General features: G+C 49.5%; 1 protein-coding gene and 1 non-coding gene across 4 annotated transcripts in view; both read right to left on the bottom strand.

Annotated features, from left to right (window-relative positions):
- Positions 1 to 21,379, bottom strand: part of CORO2A (coronin 2A) — a 59,197-nt gene that overhangs the window by 19,166 nt on the left and 18,652 nt on the right. For all 3 annotated transcript variants that reach the window (XM_058302625.1, XM_058302624.2, XM_058302626.2), the window contains exon 2: positions 12,234 to 12,434. In XM_058302625.1, the coding sequence (XP_058158608.1) occupies positions 12,234 to 12,434 (201 nt within the window). The remainder of the gene's footprint in view (positions 1 to 12,233; positions 12,435 to 21,379) is intronic.
- On the bottom strand, positions 10,309 to 10,414 carry LOC111767035 (U6 spliceosomal RNA). The gene has a single exon (XR_002798931.1). It is a non-coding gene; the product is annotated as a U6 spliceosomal RNA (small nuclear RNA).

The raw sequence follows: 21,379 nt of genomic DNA, 5'->3' as shown, positions 1-21,379 counted from the left end.
GAACATGCAGAAAAAAGACACAGAGAACAGACAACTGGGGCAGGGGGAAAGGAGAGAGAAATAAGTAAATAAATAAATCTTTTAAAAAAAGTTTAATTAAAAGGAAAAAAAAATCAATGCAGAAATTCAAATTTATCTGGGCATCCTGAATTTGATCTGGCACCCTAGGAGCAAGCTGGAATGCCCTTCCTCAGCCCCGAGTCAGAAGGCAGGCTGACCACGCAGGAGCGAGGAGCTGGTGAGGGGCCTCCGCTCCCGGGGAAGCCTGGGTTCCTCGGAGTCTGTGACGGGGGCAATTAACTCATGTCTCAAGCAATTTCTGATGTTTTTCAGGGCCCTGAGGGAGCCATCCATTTCACAGAGGATCAGCTTGTACAGGAAAGCTGAGTTTTGAATCAGACTCCTAGCCTTTACACCTCAAAAATGTTAACATCATGAAACAAAGAAGATTAAGGGATCGGGCAACTACATGTAATGTGTGATCCTGAGTTGGATTCTGGATCAGGAAAAAAAAATTGCTTTAAAGACATTAATGTGGCAAACGGATGTGGCTCAGCTGCCTACCATATAGGAGGTCCAGGGTTCCATACCCAGGGCCTCCTGGCTTGTGTGGTGAGCTGACCCATGTGCAGCGCTGCTGCAAGCAAGACGTGCTGGCCCACACGGGGATACCCCCGTGTAAGGGTGCCCCCTGCACAAGGAGTCGCCCCTGCACAAAGAGAGCTGCCCCGCACGAAACCACAGCCTGCCCGGGTGTGGTGCCACATATACAGAGAACTGATGCAGCAAGATGATGCAATAAAAAGAAACACAGATTCCCGGTGCTGCCCGATGAGAATACAAGCAGGCACAGAAGAGAACACAGTGAATGGACACAGAGAGCAGACAACTGGGGGGGGGGGGGGAGATTAATAAATAAATCTTAAAAAAAAAAAAAGACATTATTGGGACCACTGATGTCATTTGAGTATATATTGTATAGTATAACTAGCATTGTATCAAAGTCAAATTTCCAGAATTTGGTTATACTGGGGTTATGCAAAACAACATCTTGTTCTTAGGAGATACAGACTGAAGCGTAGTATTTAGGGACCAAGGTTCAGGACATCTGTCACTTCTCTCAATGATTCCAAAAACAGAGGACCGAAGAGGTAAACATGCTCACACGCACAGGAGAGGAAGAGATTGAAAAAGTGCAGCAAAACGTCAACAACTGGTGAAATGAGGTGCAAGAAAATCAAGAGTTCATTCGACTACTTTTGCAACTTTTCTGTAGGGTCAAAACTTTTTCAAAATAAAAAGCTTACAAAATGCTGTTTGCCACAGGTTAGTGAAATGCCCTTCTAGTTCTGGTTTGCTAAGAATTTTTTAATTGAATGGGTATTGAGCTTTATTGAATGCTTTTTCTGCCTCCACGAAGGGGTCACACCAATGGGCTTTTTCCTTTTATTTGTTAATACGGTGATTGACATTTATAGATTTACTAATATTAAACCACCCTTAGTTTCTGCAATAAATCACCTAGGTCAGGACTTATTCCCTGCTAGAGTCAGTTTTCTAGTAATTTTGCATCCATCTTCATGAGTGCGACAGGCCTGTCGTTTCTTTCTTGTTCTGACCTCGGTTTTAGAATCAAGGTGAGGCTAGTTTCACAGAACGAGGAGGGCAGTAGTCCTTCCTTTCCTTTTCTCTGAAACAGCTTATAAAGATGGGAATAAAAAGAGTGACTTCTGGAAAGACGATGGCCTAGCAAGACACGGGACCCTCTTCTCCTCCAGAAAAACAGCTGGAGGACAGCCTGAAGTGGCCTAGGAAAAGATCTAGGTTTTGGACACCTGGCCAGGACTGGACGCCGCCCAGAACAGAGAGGGACAAAGGAGGGGAATTGCAACAGCAAAACTGAGAGTTGAACCAGTGGTTCCCGCCGCCAGCACCCTCCCCTGCACTCGAGACTCCTGAGAATTCTCAGGCCTCTGGGCCAGCTACAGACACAGGGGGGTCCAGAGATCTGCCACCCTAGGAAAGGGGAGAGGGGGGACACCGCCTACAGCTGACTCAGCTTCCGGCCCACGGATCTGGCCTGCGGTGTCCCCGGAGCCTGTCCAGCCGGTGGGATGGCGCCGTTGTTCTCCTTGGGAGCCTGCAGGGGCTACGGAGGTCCACCCTTCCCATCCCATCTCTGCTAACCGGGACTGACTGCTGAGGGCTCAGAGGGGAGTGGAGTTATTTTCTACCTGGGAAAAGGGAGGGGGCTGCAGAGGAGGCTGGAAAACTGTTCCTGAGAAAGTTGGAGTTACCAGGCTCCTAGCCTCCAGGCAGGAAGCTCTAGCACATTGATCTTGTCTGTGTTGCAGCAAAGGAACTCAGACCAGGCACTGAACTGGGCTGCCGAAGAGCACCATCTGCTGGTGGACTAAGGTAGTGGAAAGAGGAAATTAAAAATACCTTAGGAAGGCCTTTATCGCCTCCCTCCCAAGGCCCTAGGAAGCAGGTCTGCAACCCACTACTGGATCCAGAGCCCAGTTTTGAGCAACTAATGGGGATAACCTTAACGATCTAGGTCGAACCAGGAATCAAAAAGCAGCAGTAACACAGCCTCCCACCACTAAATCCCTGCGAATGAGAAAGAAATTGAGGGAAGCAGACTTGGCTCAACAGATAGGGCATCTGCCTCCTGCATAGGAGGTCCAGGGTTCAAACCCAGGACCTCCTTGACCATGTGGTGAACTGCCCCATGCGCAGTGCTGATGTGCGCAGGGAGTGCTGTGCCATGCAGGGTGTCCCCCGCGTAGGGGAGCCCCATGCACAAGGAGTGCGCCCCATAAGGAGAGCTGCCCAGCGCCAAAGAAAGGCAGCCTGCCCAGGAATGGCGCCACACACATGGAGAGCTGATGTAGCAAGATGACGCAACAACAACAACAAAAAGAGACACAGATTCCCATGCCTCTGACAAGAATAGAAGCAAACACAGAAGAACACATGGAGAATGGATACAGAGAGCAGACAACTGGGGGGGGGGGGGGAATAAAACAAGAAAGAAAAAGAAAGAAAGAAAGAAAGAAAGAAAGAAAGAAAGAAAGAAAGAAAGAAAGAAAGAAAGAAAGAAAGAAAGAAAGAAAGAAAGAAAGAAAGAAAGAAAGAAAGAAAGAAAGAAAGAAAGAAAGAAAGAAAGAAAGAAAGAAAGAAAGAAAGGAAGGAAGGAAAGAAGGAAAGAAAGAAAGAAATTGAGCATCTGAGTAAACTACATCCTATTCAGATGCCTAGACACTAGTAAAAAATTACAAGCCATACTAAGAAAATAGAAGACATGGCCCAGGAAAAGGAATATATCAAAACCCCAGAAGAGACACAGAATTTTGAGAAGTAATTAAGGAGATGTACACAAATATCCAAAATCAAATTAATGAGTTGAAAGACAATATGGCTAAAGAGATGCACGTCATCAAGAAGACATGGTGCGAGCACAAAGAATTTGAAATCCTGAATAGAAAAGTAACAGCTCATGGGAATGAAAGATACAACAGGTGAGATAAAAAGGTCATTAGAGGCTTACAACAGGAGACTCAAAATGAGAGAAAAAAGAATAAGTGCTACCAAAGACAGAAGAGCTAAAATTGAAAGAGAAAAGAACAGAGGAAGAAAAGAATGGAAAAAATTGAGCAGGGGCTCAGGGAGTTGAACGACAACACAAAACACAACAACATACATGTCATGGGACTTCCAGAAGGAGAAGAGAAGGGAAAGGGGCAAAAAGAGTATTTGAGGAAATCATAGCTGAAAATTTCCCAACTCTCACAAAAGAAATGAACCTATATGTCCAAGAAGCCCACCACACCCTAATCAGAATAAATCTGAATAGATACACTCCAAGACACATACTACTCAGAATGTCAAATGTCAAAAATAAAATTCTGAGAGCAGCAAGGGAGAAGCAAACCATTACATACAAGAGACGCCCATTAAGACTTAGTGCAGACTTCTCATCAGAAGCCATGGAGGCAAGAAGACAGTGGTATGATACAGTTAGGATACTGAAAAAGAATAACTGCCAGCTGAGAATTCTGTATCCAGCAAAACTGTCCTTCAAATATGAAGGCGAGTATAAAATATTCACAAACAAACAGAAACTAAGAGAATGAGTAAAAAAAGAACCTATGTTTGCAGGAAATATTAAAGGAAGCCTTAGAGCCTGAAAGAAGAAGACAGGAGAGAGGAGAATATAGAAGAAAGAATAGCAGAAAGGATAATCAAAAGAGTAAAAAGAGATGAAAATATGATATGACATATAAAAACCAAGGAATAAAATGGTGGAGTAAAATTTACAGTAATATCATTGAATGTGAATGGATTAACTCCACAATCAAAAGATACAGGCTGACAGAATGCATAAAAAAACATGAGCTTATTGGACTCACCACACTCAGCTAAGATGGAGTTGAAGAAGGACAACCACCACACCATGGAGCCTAGAGTGATTACAACTGAAAGTGGGAGGATTGCATCCAGTATCCATGTGGAATCTGAGCCTCCTCTTGACATAGAGGTGCAATGGACACAACCAATCCAATGTCCACATAGAAAAGGTGGCATTGGATTGGGAAAAGTGGACATGGTGGCTGATGGGTATGGGGAAAGGCAGGAAGAGATGAGAGGTGGAGGCGTCTTTGGGACATGGAGCTGCCCTGGATGGTGCTTCAGGGGCAATCACTGGACACTGTAAATCCTCACAGAGCCCACTGGTTGGAATGGGGGAGAGTATGGGCCATGATGTGGACCATTGACCATGAGGTGCAGAGGTGCCCAAAGATGTACTTACCAAATGCAATGGATGTGTCATGATGATGGGAATGAGTGTTGCTGGGGGGGGGAAAGGTGGGGTGGGGGGGTGGGATTGAATGGGACCTCATATATATATTTTTAATGTAATATTATTACAAAGTCAATTAAAAAAAAACCAAAAAAACATGAGCCATCCATATGCTGCTTACAAGAGACTCATCTTAGACCCAGGGATACAAACCAGCTGAACATGAAAGGTTGGAAAAAGATACTCCACGCAAATAGTAACCAAAAAAGAGCAGGGGTAGCTATACTAATATTGGACAAATCAGACTTTCAATGCAAAAAAGTTATAAGAGATACAGAAGGCCATTATATATTAATAGAAGGGACAATCTACCAGAAAGGCATAATAGTCATAAATATTCATACACTTCACCAGGGTACCCCAAAATACATGAGACAAACTCTGGCAAAACTGAAGGGAAAAACAGACATCTCTACTATATTGCTGGAGATGTCAACATACCACTCACATCATTAGACTCAACTACTGGACAGAAGATCCACAAGGAAACAGAGAACTTGAACAATATAAGTGAGTTAGACCTCACAGACATACACAGAATGTGGCATCCAAACTCAGTGGGTTATACATTCTTCTCGAGTCCCATGGATCTTTCTCCAGGATAGACCACAGGTTAGGGCACAATGCAGATCTCAATAAATATAAAAAGATTGAAATTATACAAAGCACCTTCTCAGATCGTAATGGACTGAAACTAGAAATCAATAACAAACAGGAAAAAGGTAAATTCACAAATGTGTGGAGGCTAAACAACACACTTCCAAATAATCTGTGGGTCAAAGAAGAAATTACAAGTGAAATTAGTAAATACATTTAGGCAAATACATTGAGAACAACCTTATCAAAAAGAATGGGATGCAGCTAAGGCAGTCTTGAGAGGGAAATTTATAGCTCTAAATAGCTATATTAAAAGAAGAACAAAGAGCTAAACTCAATTTACCTGAAAAACTAGAGAAACTAGAAAAAGAACAGCAAACCAGTCCCAAAGCAAGTAGAAGGAAAGAAATAATAAAGATTAGAGCAGAAATACATGAAATTGAGAACAACAACAACAAAACACAATAGACAAAATCACTAAATCAAAAGCTGGTTCTTCGAGAAGATCCATAAAATTGACAAACCCCTAGCTAGACTAAAAAAAAGAAAGAGAGAATATGCAAATAAATACAATCAGAAATGAAAGGGGGGAAGTTATGGCTGACCCCACAGAAATAAAAAAAAAGATCTTAAGAGGATATTATGAGAAACCGTATGCCAACAAACTAGACAACCTAGATGAAATGGACAAATTCCTAGAAACACACAAACAACCTACACTGACACTACAAGAAACACAAGAACTTAACAAACCAATCACATTTAAAAAGATTGAATCTGTCATCAAAAATCTCCCAATGAAGAAAAGCCCAGGACCAGAAGGCTTCACAGGTGAATTCTACCAAGCATTTAAAAAAAGAATTAACACCAATCCTGTTTAAACTCTTAAAAAAAAATTGAAGAGGAGGGAAAATTACCCAACACTTTTTACGAAGCCAGTATCACCGTAATACTAAATCCAGATAAAGACACCACAATAAAAGAAAATTACATATCTGTCTCTCTAATGAACATAGATGCAAAAATTCTCAACAAAATACTTGCAAATCAAATCCAACAGCATTTCAGAAGACATATACCACAACCAAGTGGGGTTTATTCCTAGTATGCAAGGTTGGCTCAACATAAGATAATCAATCAACGTAAAATGCCACATAACAAACTGAAGGAAAAAACTAAATGATCTTTTCAATCAATGCAGAAAAGGCATTTGACAAAACCCAGCATCCTTTGATAAAAACACTTCAAAAGACAGGAATAGAAGGAAAACTAATCAATATGATAAAAGGTGTATATGGAAAACACATAGCCCACATTGTCCTCAACGCTTTCCCTTTAAGATCAGGAACAAGATAAAGATGCCCACTGCCACCACTGTTATTCCACATTGTACCAGAACTTCTAGTAAGAGCAATTAGACAAAGAAAAAAAAAAATGAAAGCATCCAAATAAGAAAAGAGGAAGTAAAACTTTCCCTATTTGCGGATGACATGATCCTATACTTAGAAAATTCTGAAATGTCCACAACAAAGCTACTTGAGCTAATAAATGAGCTCAGCACAGTGACAGCACACAAGATCAACACTCAGAAATCAGTGATGTTTTTGTAAAGTAATACTGAGCAATCTGAGGAAGGAATCAGGGAAAAAATTCTACTTACAATAGCAACAAAAAGACTCAAATAACTAGGAATCTATTTAAGCAATAAGTACAAGACCTATATGCAGAAAACTACAAAACAATGTAAAAGAAATTTAAAAACACCTAAGCAAATGGAAAGAGATTCCGTGTTCATGGATTGGAAGACAAAATATCGTGAAGATGTCAATCTTACCCAAACTGGCTTATAGATTCAATGAAATACCAATCAAAATAGAAATATTTTGATATTTCTTTACAGAAATAGAAAAGGCAATTACCAAATTCATTTGGAAGGGAGAGTATGCCCAAATATCCAAAAGCATTCTAATAAAGAAGAGTGTCATGGGAAGAATTTCACTGCCTGACCTTGAAACATTACAAAGCTACAGTAGTCAAAACAGCATAGTTCTGGCATAAAGATAGACATATTAGTCAGTGGGATAGAATTGAGAGTCTAGAAATAAACCCTCACCTCTATGGTCAATTAGTTTTTAACAAACCTACCAAGCCCATGTTAACAGAACAGAACAGTCACTTTAACAAATGGTGCTGGGAGAACTGGATATCAAGAACTAAAAGAATGAAAGAGGACCCCTATCTCACTCCCTATACAAGAATCAACTCAAATAAAACTACTAGAAGAAAATGTAGGGAAACGTCTTAAAACCTTGTGGTAGGTGGTGGTTTCTTGGACCTTACATCCAAAGCACATGCAACAGAAGAAACAATAGATAAATGTGACCTCCTCAAAATTAAACATTTTGCACCTTACAGGACTTGTCAAAAGTGTGGACTTGGCCCAATGGATAGGGCCCAATAGATAGGGCATCCACCTACCATATGGGAGGTCCGTGGTTCAAGCCCCGGGCCTCCTTGACCGGTGTGGAGCTGCCCCATGTGCAAGGAGTGCCCTGCCACGCAGGGGTGTCCCCTGCTTAGGGGAGCCCCACGTGCAAGGAGTGCGCCCCGTAAGGAGAGCCGCCCAGCGTGAAAGAAAGTGCAGCCTGCCCAGGAATGGCGCCACATACACGGAGAGCTGACATAAGATGACGCAACAAAAAGAAACACAGATTCCCGGTGCTGCTGATAAGGATAGAAGCGGTCACAGAAGAACACAGTGAGTGGACGCAGAGAGCAGACAACTGGGGGGGGCGGGAAGGGAGAGGAAAAAAAAAGTGTGAAAAGGCAACCAACTCAATGGAAGAACTTATTTGGAAATCACATGTCCGATAAAAGTTTAATAGACATGATATATAGAGATGTTACAACTCCACAATAAAAAGACAAATGACCCAATTAAAAATTTGGCAAAAGACTTGAACAGACATTTGTCCAAAGAAGAAATACAAATGACAAAAAAACAAATGAAAAATGTTCAATATCATTAATGATTAGAGAAATGCAAATCAAAACTACAATGAAATATTTCACACCTATCAAAAGGGCCACTAATAAAAAGAAAGAACTATAAATATCGGAGAGGATGTGGAGAGATAGGAACACTTACTCACTGTTGGTGGGAATGCAGAATGGTACAGCCACTGTGGAGGACTGTTTGGCAGTTTCTAAGGAAGTTGAACATAGATTTGCCACCTGACCCTGCGATACCAGTACTGGGTATATACCCAGAAGAACCGAGAGCAGTGACATGAACAGACATTTGCACACCTATATTCTTAGCGGCATTATTCATGATTGCCAAAAGTTGGAAACAACCCAGGTGTCTGTCAACCAATGAATGGATAAACAAACTGTGATATATTCACATGATGGAATATTATACAGTTGTAAGAAGAAATGAAGTTGTAAAGCAAATGATAACATGGATGAACCTGGAGGACATTATGCTGAGTGAAGCAAGCCAGACTCAAAAGGACAAATACAGTATGATTTGGTTAGCATGAACTAAATATATTGTGTAACATATTGTATGTTTCCATTTCTATAAAATGTAAATATAAATCAATTTATAAAGAGAAAAATAAAGTAATTGTGCAAGAAGAGCCAGAAATGGGAGCTGTGGACAGCTGGGGAAGCATGGAGAGGTCGAGAGAGGTCTTGTTTGTTTTTTGTTTATTATTATTGAGATAATGAAAATATTCTAATGATTGAGGTGGTGAATGCACAACTATGTGATTGTGCCAAATAACACTGACTGTGCACTTTGGATGAATTATATGCTTTGTTGATCTGTATCAATAAAAGGGATTTTTTTTTTTTTAAAGATTGGAATAATCTTTTCCTGGAAGCTTGCTTAGAACTTGCCCATAAAACCATCCCGGCCTTGTGTCTTCCTTGGGTGTGTGTTTGTATGAAATATAACAAACTTGCAAAAAAGGGCAAAAAATGTAAATGTTCAGCTTAATGAATTGCTGGAAAACAAATGACCCATACGACTGCTGCCCATCCAGGTTCAATACAGGACAGTTATCAGCACAACAGCCTGCTCCACTTTCAGTCATATCCCCCTGCCGGCCGGCCTTCTCAGGAGGTACTTTTATTCTGATTTTTATGACATTCCCTTCCTTGCTTTTCTTTGAATTTTCACTACTTAATTCTGTATCCCTTTAAAGTATAGTTTATATTCAGCTTATTTTTTAAACTTTAGGTAAATGAAATGATAGAGTTTAAAATTTGTTTGGCTTCTTTCCCTCAATCTTTAAGATTAACCTAAGTTTTTTGTATAAAGCTATACTCTGTTTCTTTTTATGGTTGTGTATATCCAATAGTACAGCTATATTGTAATTTATTCAATTCTTGGACATTTTTTTTTTTTTTAAAGATTTATTTATTTATTTAATTTCCCCCCCTCCCCTGGTTGTCTGTTCTTGGTGTCTATTTGCTGCGTCTTGTTTCTTTGTCCGCTTCTGTTGTCGTCAGCGGCACAGGAAGTGTGGGCGGCGCCATTCCTGGGCAGGCTGCTCTTTCTTTTCACGCTGGGCGGCTTTCCTCACGGGCGCACTCCTTGCGCGTGGGGCTCCCCCACACGGGGGACACCCTTGCGTGGCACGGCACTCCTTGCGTGCATCAGCACTGCGCATGGCCAGCTCCACACGGGGCAAGGAGGCCCGGGGTTTGAACCGCGGATCTCCCATATGGTAGACGGACGCCCTAACCACTGGGCCAAAGTCCGTTTCCCAATTCTTGGACATTTGAGCTTCCCAGTTTTTCAGTAATTTGAACTATGCTCCTATGCACATTCTTTTTTTGGGGAACACTTCACAAATTTGTGTATCATGCTTGTGCAGGGGCCACGTTAATCTTCTCTTTACCATTCCAATTTTATATATGTGCTGCTAAAGCGAGCACTCCCATGCACATTCTTGTATTCTGGTGCACATCAGCTCACATTTCTGCCTGGTATACACCTAGGAGTGGTATTTCTGGTATGTTTATTTTCAGCTTTCCCACAAATGGTCCCACCTTTTCCCAGAACTTATTTGTCAGTCTATTCTCTCACCACAAGTGTCTGATATTTTCCATTGCTCCATTTCCTTGTCATCACTTACTATTGCCAGATTGTTACATTTCTGCCCATCTGCTGATTGTAGTGGTAACTCATGGTTTACAAATGAGGTTGAGAACTTTTTCAAATGTTGACTAGCCACTTGGATTTTCTCTGATATAAAGTGCCTCTTCAAGTTTCTTCTTTTGTTTACATTTTATACATTCAGGAAATGAGCTCTTTGTATGTGTATTATTGCAAATATCCTTTCCCACTCTATGGTTTGCCTTTTCTTCTGTTTTCTTCAAGGGAGATTTGTATTGCTTGAGCTTTAAAATAGTTACAGGACTATGCAGTTTTTCTATTTCTACTTGAATCAATATTAACAAGTTATTTTTTTTAGGAGTTTTCCAACACTGTCAGTGCTTTCAAATTTACTGACAAATTAGTTGTTTACATTTGAGTCTTATTATATTTAAAACTCTCCTAATATTAGGAACCAACGTTTGGCTTTTTCGATCCTCTCTAATGTACCTTTGTATTTCCTTTCATTTATTTTGCTTTTTATTATCTCTTCCCTCAAACTTTCTTGGGGTTTATTCTGTTTTTTTCTAACTTCTCATGTTGAATTTTTAACCATTAATTTTCAGCCTTTCCTCTTTTCTAATACAAGCATTTAGTGCTAAACCTTCCCCTTGAGGCACCACTCTCCCCTCATCCCATAAGGTTTGCAATGTATTTCATTATTGTTCAATACCAAGTGCTTTTAAATTTTCATTTTGATTTCTTCTCTGACCTTTATTGACAAATGTGTTTTCACATTTCCAAATGAATAGAATTTAAAATTTATATTTTGTTATTGATTTCAAACTCAACTGCATTGTGATAAAAGCATCTGGGTGACGGGATTCTCTTTGTATTTATGGCTGTAACTTCTGACATCGTCTGACCTTGGTTGTTTCGGCCAGCTCTCACTCCTGGTGACTTAGAGGTGATCTCTGATTATGAATTCTTATTTCCCTGACCTGAATCTGTGGGAATCCTATCCACACCGGCAAGGCGTTCCTCTGGAGGGGCTTCGCATCTGCTTCTGCTGTGCACCAGTCACAAGGAGTCACTCCAGCCCCTTCAGGGCTCAGCTTAAGGCAGACAGACGCTGATTTAGCAACCTGAGGCTGGTTATCTTGAAAAGATTTGCTGTTGGGTGGATCTATAGAAAACTTCCATTTTTGGTTGAATACTGACAATTGCATGTGGTCCAACATATGCTGTCAACATTTGCCCTTAGGACAAACCTGTTCTTCCTGTTTGCTCACTCTTTTCTTCTCCTTGCTAGTTTTGCCTCCACATTTGTTTCTTTGATTATTTTTGGGGGGGCAGGGAGGATTCGCTTTGGGGACTTCCCCAATTTCCTGTGAGCCCAAAAATGCATGAAAAAATTGCATTTTGCTCAGGAGTCTATTATTTTGCAGTGGAATAGAGGGGAGTTCCTTGGCACGCTAGACAATTGCTAGAAGCTGAAATTCCAGGGTACATAGATTTTTTCCCCATGGAGGAAACCAAAGCTCAAAGAGGTGCAATGACTCACCAAAGGTCACAGAGTTGGTAAGAGGCAGGGCTGTTACACCTGGGACTAGAAACCCAGCCCTCTCCATGCCCCCACCCTGGCCGGTGCTGCCTTACCTGGTGCAGGGGGATGACGAGGAAGGCACCCCCGCCGGCGCACTCGGTCACCACGGCGAGGAAGAGCGGGTTCACGGCGCAGAAGTGGTTGTCGTGGACGCTGCCGGTGATGGGCACCGCGTCGTAGCAGTTCTCCTTGCTGGCCGGCTTGCCAAAGACGTGGCGGAACTTGGAGCTCCGGTATTGGGGGTGCCATGACATCTGGGGGCGACAAGACGAGACAGCGGGACGTGAGGCTCGCCGTCCCCACAGCGCGGGCCACGGGAAGCCCTGTCCCCCCGACCTTGAGAGTACGTAGGAGGGCGTGGCCAGGGCAGCAGCAGGTTCGGTCCCTGCGGCTCTTTCAGTGGACAGAGGAGACACGGGGGGACGGGGCACGATGACTCCTGACCTGTTGCTGGTGCTTTTCAAGCGTGAACACAAAAGGCCAGAGAGCCACCGAGACAGCTCACCGCATTCCCTCCCTCCCCATCTCCTCAGACGACCCCCCTTGCCACCCCCAGCTAAGTGGGAAACGTGTTCCCTGGAGCCAGCCTGCCTGCCTGGGCTCAGGGTCCGGCTCTGCTCTAACAGCTGGTAGACAGGGGACAACGTCTGCAGCCTCAGTTTTCTCATCTGTAAATGGGGGATAGCAAGGTATCTGTCTCATAGACTTGCCGTGAGGATTAAAATAAAGGGTACATGGATGGCAGTTCGGCAGATCCTTGATAGACTAGCACCGTTATCATAGAGGCACACTAGCTGCCCCTGTCCCTCAGCCTGCCTTGAACTTGTGCCAGGTCCTGGGGGCTAGAGAGGGTAAGCCCGAGCCTAGCCCTTATAGAGCAGAGAGCCCGGAGGTAAGGCCTCTAGGGGCGTCTGGACCGCTGGGACCCAGTGTACTATGGGAGATGATGGCGATCTGTACACAGCAATCAGGGAGGGCCTCCCAGAGGAAGTGACAGTCGAGCTGTGATTTGAAGGATGAGTAGGAGTTGGCTATACAGGCAGGCAAGGAAGTGAACATGGACTGTGTGGGGAACTACATGTGGATTAGTAAGATTAGCAAGGAGAGATAAGAAAAAATAAATATATAATCTCAATTTCATTATTCACAGTAGTTCTGTTCCGTAGTCTCCCTGAACACTGAATTGGCAAATACTGAACCCTCACCGCTAGGGGAAATACAGGGTTAGGTTCCTGGGAGCCTCTGATCACAACCTTTTCATCAAACTTGTCTTACGTGTGTTTGTCTTTAAAGACACCTTGCTTATTACACAGTATTGATTCATTAGCACCAAGCTCACGGCCGACAGCAAGCTAGCTCACTCCTGAGCGGAGCGCACTAACCCACGCGTTCTCCCTGTAAGGCGCGCACGCCTTCTGGCACTTGGGAACACTGGACGGTACTTCAGCGCTGCGCTCCGGGGCCGTTTTAAAGAGCAAAATCACAAAATGCAAGGCACGCGGCACTAAATGTATCGCAAAAAGGACGCCTGACTGCAGTGTGAGGGCAGACGCAGGCAGAGTGCTGCCTTCTCCCACCTCGGCTGGGATCGCGTGCACTGAGCGGCTCACATTTTTCACTGCTCTGAGCATGTCTGTGGGTGACGGCAAAAGGGTCCACACGTCCTGATTCTGGGGTTACGAATCAACTTTAGTGAGTAGGAAAATTTGTAAAGACAGAATCTCTGAAGGATAAGGACCGGCTGTGTGTACACACGTGCCCACACACGCACACAGAAGCGTGCACGCCGGGTGACGCGAGTGAAGAGAGCACAGGCCGGAGGGCGAGAGGGGCCGTGAGTGGCCTTGCGAGCCCAGACCTCCTCCGCGGCCACCCCCGCCGGCCAGCCCTGCAGCGCCTCTCTGTGCAGCTAACGTGGGACCTCAGGTGGGCGACCACATGGCCATGACCGAAAAAAAAAGGAAAATGACAAGTGTTGGAGGGGACGTGGAGGAATAGTTACACTAGCTCACGGGGGTGGGAGTGTAAAACGTGCAGCCGCTGCGGAAGACAGTTTGGCAGCTCCTCAGAAGGCTGAGGATAGAATTACCACATGACCCAGCAATCCACTTCCAGATCTATACCCTAAAGCTTTGAAAGCAGGGACTCAAACAGATATTTGCACGCTGATGTTCGTAGTGGCATTACTCACGACTGCCAAAAGGTGGAAGTAACCCGTGTGTGTCCATCCACTGATGAATGGATAAACAAAACGTGGTACGCACACACGATGGGATATCCTTCAGCCATAAAAAAGGCACGGAGCCCTGATCCATGCGACGACACGGATGAACCTGAAGACATCACGAGTGAAATAAGCCAGACACAAAAGCACAGCTACTGTGTGATCTCACTGATACGAACTAAATGGAATATGCAAGTTCACTGGGTCAGAAACTAGAATGCAGTTACCAGGGGCTGGGATGGGGGTAGGGAGCGGGGAGCTAATGTTCAATTGGCACAGAGTTTCTGTTTAGGATAATGGAAACGTTTCAGAAACGGACGGTGGTGATGGCAGCACAACCCCGTGAATGTAATTGACACCACTGGATTGTACACTTGAGAGTGGTTAAAATGGGAAAGTTCAAGTTGCATCTGTGTGACTAGGATAAAAACGTCAAAAAACCATAGTACTGTGTGACACAGTGACCTCCACTGTAAACTACGGGCTACAGTTAATAGTATAATTCTAGTTGTATTGTTTCATCAGCTGTAATAAAGGTACCCCACTAATGCAAAGAGTTACCCTTGGGGAAAACTGTGTGTGCAAGGGAGGTATTTGGGAACACTATACTTTTCTGCAGGATTTTTCTGTAAATCTACAACTTCTCTAATTTAAAAAAATACGTTTTTAAAGAAAAAAAGTACAAAAAAAAAAGGAACAGATCATGCGGCCACAGGTGGGCGACCTCAGGTGGGGTCCAGCAGCCTCCCGGGCCCACCTCAGAGGGTTCAACTGTCCTTTCAGAGCTTTGCCCGACACGCTGGTTGCACCTGCCAGAGCTCCAGGAGGCTCAGAGAAGGCAGAGACTGGCGACCAGGCCCAGCTTATCCCAGAAGGGACATAAGGGGCCTCATGGAGAGAGCACAGGATGGAAGGAAACAGAAACTGTGGCTGAGGACAGGGGACAGGGAACATGTGGGCGAGGAGGCCTGCTCGGCCACAGGCCCCTGCCCAGCCTCACCTGGCACAGCCTCACCTGGCACAGCTGGGGGTGGGGACAGGCACACCTGTCTGTGGCACGTGGTGCTGCTCACCAGACAGCGCACGACCCCTCACGGCCCAGCCCCCTTGCAGGCGGGCGGTGGGTCACGGGCAGGGCCCATGTCGTCACTTCTGACCACGCTGGGTCCCCTGCACTCCGGGTGCTCTCTCTTGACTTCTACGGTAACGTGCGCACCGCAGACACCACCCATCTTCAGTTTCCAGGTCAGGGGCGTTGATCACGGTCACCGTGTTTGCTACCCTTGGCACCATCTGTGCCCAAAGCACTTTCGTTCTTGGCTGAAGGGATGCAAAGGGCACAGATTCCAGATGGTACAGCTCCAAGACGGCGGTGCTCCCCCTCATCCAGCGTCCCCGAGGGACTTCATGGAGCAGAGTAGCTCCCCCTGACAGCCCGGGAAGGACACATACCAAGGCAGAGAGATGCATATGTTGAGAGAACCAAACGAATGTGAGATAGTGGGGCTATTTGTTACAGAGCACAGTCTACCTTCCCTGTCTAATACACCACCCCACGCAGCTCCTTGCTGGGTCCCGCCAATGGCTGTGTGGCAAATGGCTGCCTGTGCTGGGCACAGATGGAACACAAGAAGCTTGTAGGGACGAGGTGGGGGAGCAGGAGTAGCAGGCAGGACCCAGACCGTCTCAGGAGTCACGGGAAGGAACCTGGACTCCAACGGCAACGGGTGGCTACTGAGGGCTTTTTTTTTTAGGAGGTACCGGGGATTGAACCCGGGACCTCGTACATGGGAAGCAGGTGCTCCGCCACTGAGCCACACCCGCTCCCATACTGAGGGGTTTTAAAGCAGGGAGGGAGAGGATCAGATTTAACTTCTAGGAGGCTTCCTGTGGCTCCGGGGAGAGGTAGGGCTTGAACAGGGGAGCATGAATGGTGATGGATGTCTGGGCTGGAGTAGGCGGGGGGGGGCCTGGGGGGAAAGCAGACTTAGCCTGGGGAGCTGTGAGGCGAGGAGCCAGCCAGGGCTGGTCAAGTCAGTCCCTCGGCCAGCACCCGGCTGAGCCTTGGGGCCAGCTCCTGGCCCGGTCCAGGAGGCATCTCCCCTCCAGCTCAAGGCTGTCTCCAGGGCAATAAAAACTCAGGCTTTCCTTCCGTGTTTGCTCTGTGCCAGGCTCGGCCCAAGGGCTTTCCACATTTGCGCTTGCAAGGGCGGTGCTCTCTGGATCCCCACTCACTGCTGGGAAGGAGGCAGAGCAGGGAGTGGCCAGCCCCTGCCGCAGGTCGTGGAGCTGGGAAAGGGTGGAGCTGGGAGCCAGCCCAGCCTGGGTTCCCGCAGCTCACCGGGGCGGTGCCAACTGCGTCTTCGGATCCATCTCCCCCGGGGGCCTGCTGTGCCCCGAAGCCGTCAGCTCACCCTGACCCCACTTCTCGCAGACGAGCCCTGGAAGCTCAGCTCTGGCTCGGGAGGGGGGCTGCCGGCCTCCGTGGGCAAAGCCAGCGGCGCGCCCACCCAGCTCCCCCAGGCCATGGGCCCTGCCACGGAAGGAAATCGACAGGAGCAGGGGGCGGGGCGACCCCGAGCCGGCCGGCGCTACCTCGGCACGGGTGCGCACGCACATGCGCAGGTGGGGCTAGTGCACGCCCGCCGCCCGCGTGCAGCCGTGTGTGTGCACGGCCGTGGGCAGTGCCTTCACCCGCGTCTCCGCTCGTGCCGTGCCCCCCGGGGGGGGTGTGCACGCGCGTGCACACCGGAGACCGCGTCTGCTCCGGGCACGCGCCCCTGCGCACGAGCGCACGTGTGCGTCTGATGACTCAGCGACCGGAGAACGGGCCTTTCCTTCCCGCACAGGCAGGCACTTGCCTGCAGAGGCGGCCGTGGCAGGCGGCCACAGTGTGGCTCTCCCCTGCCACTCGCCCCGTCCTGCCCAGTCCCAGCCGGCCCGGCCCACTTCTCAGGCCTGCGCTGGGGTGCGGCGCCCTGGGGTGCGGCCCGCCGGGGTGCGGCCCGCCGGGGGAGGGTGCGGGGGCAGTCTCCAGCCCCTTTGGCGGGTGCTAGGCCGGCCTGGGGCCGGTGTGCCTTCACACCCCAAAGGGACCTGGGGCCCCACGGAGTGCACTCAGTCATCCCCAACGGTGCAGGGCTCGTGGCCACGTGTGATCTTTCCCTGTTCAACTCCCCTCCGGGGCCCACGTGGGTCAGGGTCCCCAGTAGGTGGATGGGAAAACCGAGGGGGCAGAGGAAGCGGCTTGACCACGAGTGCACTGCGGCGGGGGCAGAGGGTGGGGGGACAGCCACGTCCTGGCCGGGAGACCCTCCTGCTGGGCCGTGAGCTCCTCTGGGACATGGGGGGGAGGCCTCCCTGCCGTGTGGCCTCCACGGCCCTCTCCCGGCCCAGCCCTGAGCCATTTCACTGCAGGACCAGGTTGGCTGCAGACCGTCCCCAACTGGGCGCAGCACACCAGAGAGCAGGTTATTCATTAATTGCACCGTTGGTGGCCTCAGGGAAAGAATGAAATTACCTGATTTGGCCTTTGAACTGACTGGTGTGGGGGGCACAGGAAATGCCTCGCCCCCCCCCCAGGGCCCCACACCTTCACGATAAAGGTCACAAGAGGGAGATCAGAACCACCCACTTATCAGTTTTAAAAAATGAAAGCAGCGCATCCGTCACACACAGCAGAGAACCCTTTTTGAAGGTGACCCACAAACACCAAGAACGACCACAGCCACCACGAACAGTGGATGAGCCCCTCCGCCTCCAAGCCCACCCGGCCCCTGGCCCTCCCCTCTCTCTGACACGCCCCAGGGGGTCGCTGGGCCCAGGAAGCTGAGGTCCACTCGGGGCCCCCGGCTGCCACCCCTCCCCAAGGCCCCCGCCTTTATCCACAACCAGTCTGCGCACCTGGGGCGCTCGGGCAGCTTTGTTTTCACGTCGCACACGCTGGGGCAAAGGGGTCTATGGCTACTCGGGGAGTCCCCGGCGTGGGGAGCCTGGGGTCCCCCCCTCTGGCTGGGCCCTCTTCCTCCTGCCAAGCTTTAGGAGCATCCGCCCCTCTCCACAGACGCGGGGGGGGCAACTCCCCGGGTTTTCCCAGGACTGGGGGTGGGGGTGGGGGTCCCAGGAGGGGCGACTTTCAAGGCTAAAACCCAGAAAGTCCTGGGCACAGTGGGACGTTGGTCACGCCTCACCTACCGTGGAGGCTTCCAGAACACGAATTTTAATTTGATTTTCATGCCGTGATTCTACTGTAAGACACTAGTAACCTAGACTCTTGATCACCTGGCCGGGAAAGAGAAGGCTCTAGAACTGACTTCTTAAAGAGCCAGCGCCTTAATGCAGAGACAGAACCCGCCAAGTGGGAAATGGAAGAGGAGCGGGAGCAGGATTTCAGGCACGCCCACCCTCAACCCGGGACCTGCTAACACTTGCTCCGTGCCAGCCCCAGTGTCAAGGTGAGGTGTGGGTGGGGTGTGATAGGAGATGAAAATCCAGACCCTGCTTTCTCGTGTCTCCACTTCCCTGGAAGAGGGCCAGTGGGCAATAAAGGGGATGGGAAGACACGCAGGAGCCCAGGATCGCCTCGGGCCGCTAAAACCTTGGGGCCCACGAGAATCTTTCATATCAGAATGACCGGGTGGGGCCCTCGCCCAGCACTTTCAAGCTCCCTGGGGGTGATTCCAAGGTGCGCTGGTGACAGCCAAGGTGGACTTTATGACGGGTGAATGAAGAGGCGCACAGCCCACGCCGTAGCACCTCCTGGAAATTCGCTGGAAATGCACGTTCTGGCCCTGTCCCAAAAATCAGCCGCTGGGGGTGGGGGTGGGTGGGGCACGGCCCCCGGGGGCAGGCGAGCCTCTGATTAACAAGGTGTGAAGGACGGTGAGGGTGGCGGCGCCCGAACCCGCTGGGCAATCTCAGCCCGTCTGCGAGTCACTGAGAGAGAGAAGCCGGACGCCCCCTGCTCACGGAGGGCGGCGAGCACGCAGAGCCGCAGAGCAAGTGGCCCTGCCCAGAAACGACGTCGGTCAGGCGTCCGGAGGTAACCACCCGCTCCCGCTGTTGAGAAACACGGGGATGCAACCGGAAAACTCTAGAAAAGGGGAAACGCCGCAGGCCACATTATCTGGTCTCTTCAACAAAGAGATGGCAAGACATCAAGAATGGCCACAGCGCAAGAGAGACACAGCAGCGAGTGCCAGGCACGGGTCTTCAGAGCCTGGTTCAAACCAGCCGCAAGAGGACACGGAGGGCGCGAGGCTCTGGCCAAGGCGGAACGCCGGGGACGCCTTGCGTGCAGCCGCGGGCGTGTGGCTAGGACGCCGCGGTCATGCTAAAGAAAAGCTTGTTGGTTGGCGTCAGCATGCTCGGTGGGCACAGGTGAAGGGGGAGGACGTCGAGGGCGTGTTTCAAATCACCCGGCAGAGGTGCGGTGGGAGAAGGGACCCAGGCAGCGGGGATGGAACCAGACGGTGACATCTAGTGACCTAGTGACGGGCGCGCGTCGTTTCTCCACATTTGTAGGTTTTAAACATTTCCAGAATGAAAGATGTGAGCAAGGGAGCACAGTACAGCCCGGCCGCAGAGACACGCCTCCAGCCGCCGCGCGGCTCCTCAATTTCAGTGAATTAAAATGAAGTAAAATAATAAACCTCAGTCCCTCGGTGGCACGAGCAACACCTGGGCGCCGGGCACCGCTTAGGGCTCCTGGACAGCCAGGGCGAGGAACTGCCGTCGCTGCAGGAGGTTCCCGAGCGGCTCGGCCACTGCGCCGTCCTACCTCTCCACGCCCGCCAGGCGGCTCGGCGTCGAGTGACCGAGGGAGGCTGGCGAGCACGCGCGCCGCTGGGCTCTCAAGGACGCGCGTGTGTGACTCGACCCCGCAGCAGCCCCGGAGGACGCTGGGCTTTTCCCAGCAGCACAGCCCAGGGGTGGGGGGAGCCCTGCTGCCCGGGACCCTCTCCTAGGCCTGGGGTGGCCGAGGCAGAGCCCAGAAACACAGGCCTGTCTGCCGCCCGCTGCGCCAGGTCTCTGCCCACCTAGCCCCCCGCCCTCCCCCATCTTCCCCCCCCCCCGGCCTTTCCCCTCCCTTTCCCCTCCCCCTCCCTTCTCCCCCCTCCTCCCTCTCTCCCACCTTCCTCCTCCCCTCCCCCTCCTCACCCTCTCCCCCCTCCACCTTCTCCTCTCCCCTCCCCCTCCTCTCCCTCTCTCCTCTTCTCCCCTCCCCTTCTTCCCCTCCTCTCCCTCTTCCCCCCTCCTCTCCCTTCCCCTCTTCCCCCTACTCTCCCTTCCCCTCTTCCCCCTACTCTCCCTCCTCTCCCTCTTTCACCCCTTGCTCTTCCTCTCCCTCCCCCTCCCCTCGTCCTTCGTCCCTCCTCCCCCTCTCCCCCCCTCCCGCAGGCCCACAGGAAACACAGGAAAGCTGATTGAGTCACAGAGGCCAAGAATGTCCCCTTCCTCCAGGGCGGCTGAGACCGCAGGCGCCCGTCCTGAGCTGCCGGCAGGGCCTGGGCGCCGTCTTCCACCTTGGCCACTCCCCTGCAGCCTCCCGCTGCCCCCGGGGAGAAAGCGCCCTGCTGGCCCCGGGTTCGAGGTCCCCGCCTTCCCCGCCGTCCCTGCACCCTGCCTCCGGGGCCGCAGAGGTTCGTGCTCTCCCGCAGAGCTCTGCTCTCCGGACCCTCCCCAAGTCTGCCCATGCCCCTTTGCTCTGCCCAGCGCCCTGCCTCGCTCAGAGCCCCCCACCTGATATCCAGGGGGCAGCCCAGTGCACGGGAAGGGGGAAGCCCCGGGTTCAAATCCCGCCCCCACTGCTAACAGTCCTGGCCTCGGCACCCTCAAGCGTACAGGGCATCACGACGCCTGCCTCCTGGGCCCAGAGAGGAGATGCAGGTCACGTCCTGCCACACTGGTGCCAAGGCGCTCTGCTCCCCGCGTGCTGCTCTCCCAGCTTCTGCCCCCCATCCCAGCACGGTTGGC

The sequence above is a fragment of the Dasypus novemcinctus genome, chromosome 8, assembly GCF_030445035.2.
Source record: "Dasypus novemcinctus isolate mDasNov1 chromosome 8, mDasNov1.1.hap2, whole genome shotgun sequence".
NCBI classification, from domain to species: Eukaryota; Metazoa; Chordata; class Mammalia; order Cingulata; family Dasypodidae; genus Dasypus; species Dasypus novemcinctus.
The sequence above is the reverse complement of the archived record's forward strand: the minus strand, read 5'-3'. Positions and strand labels throughout refer to the sequence as shown.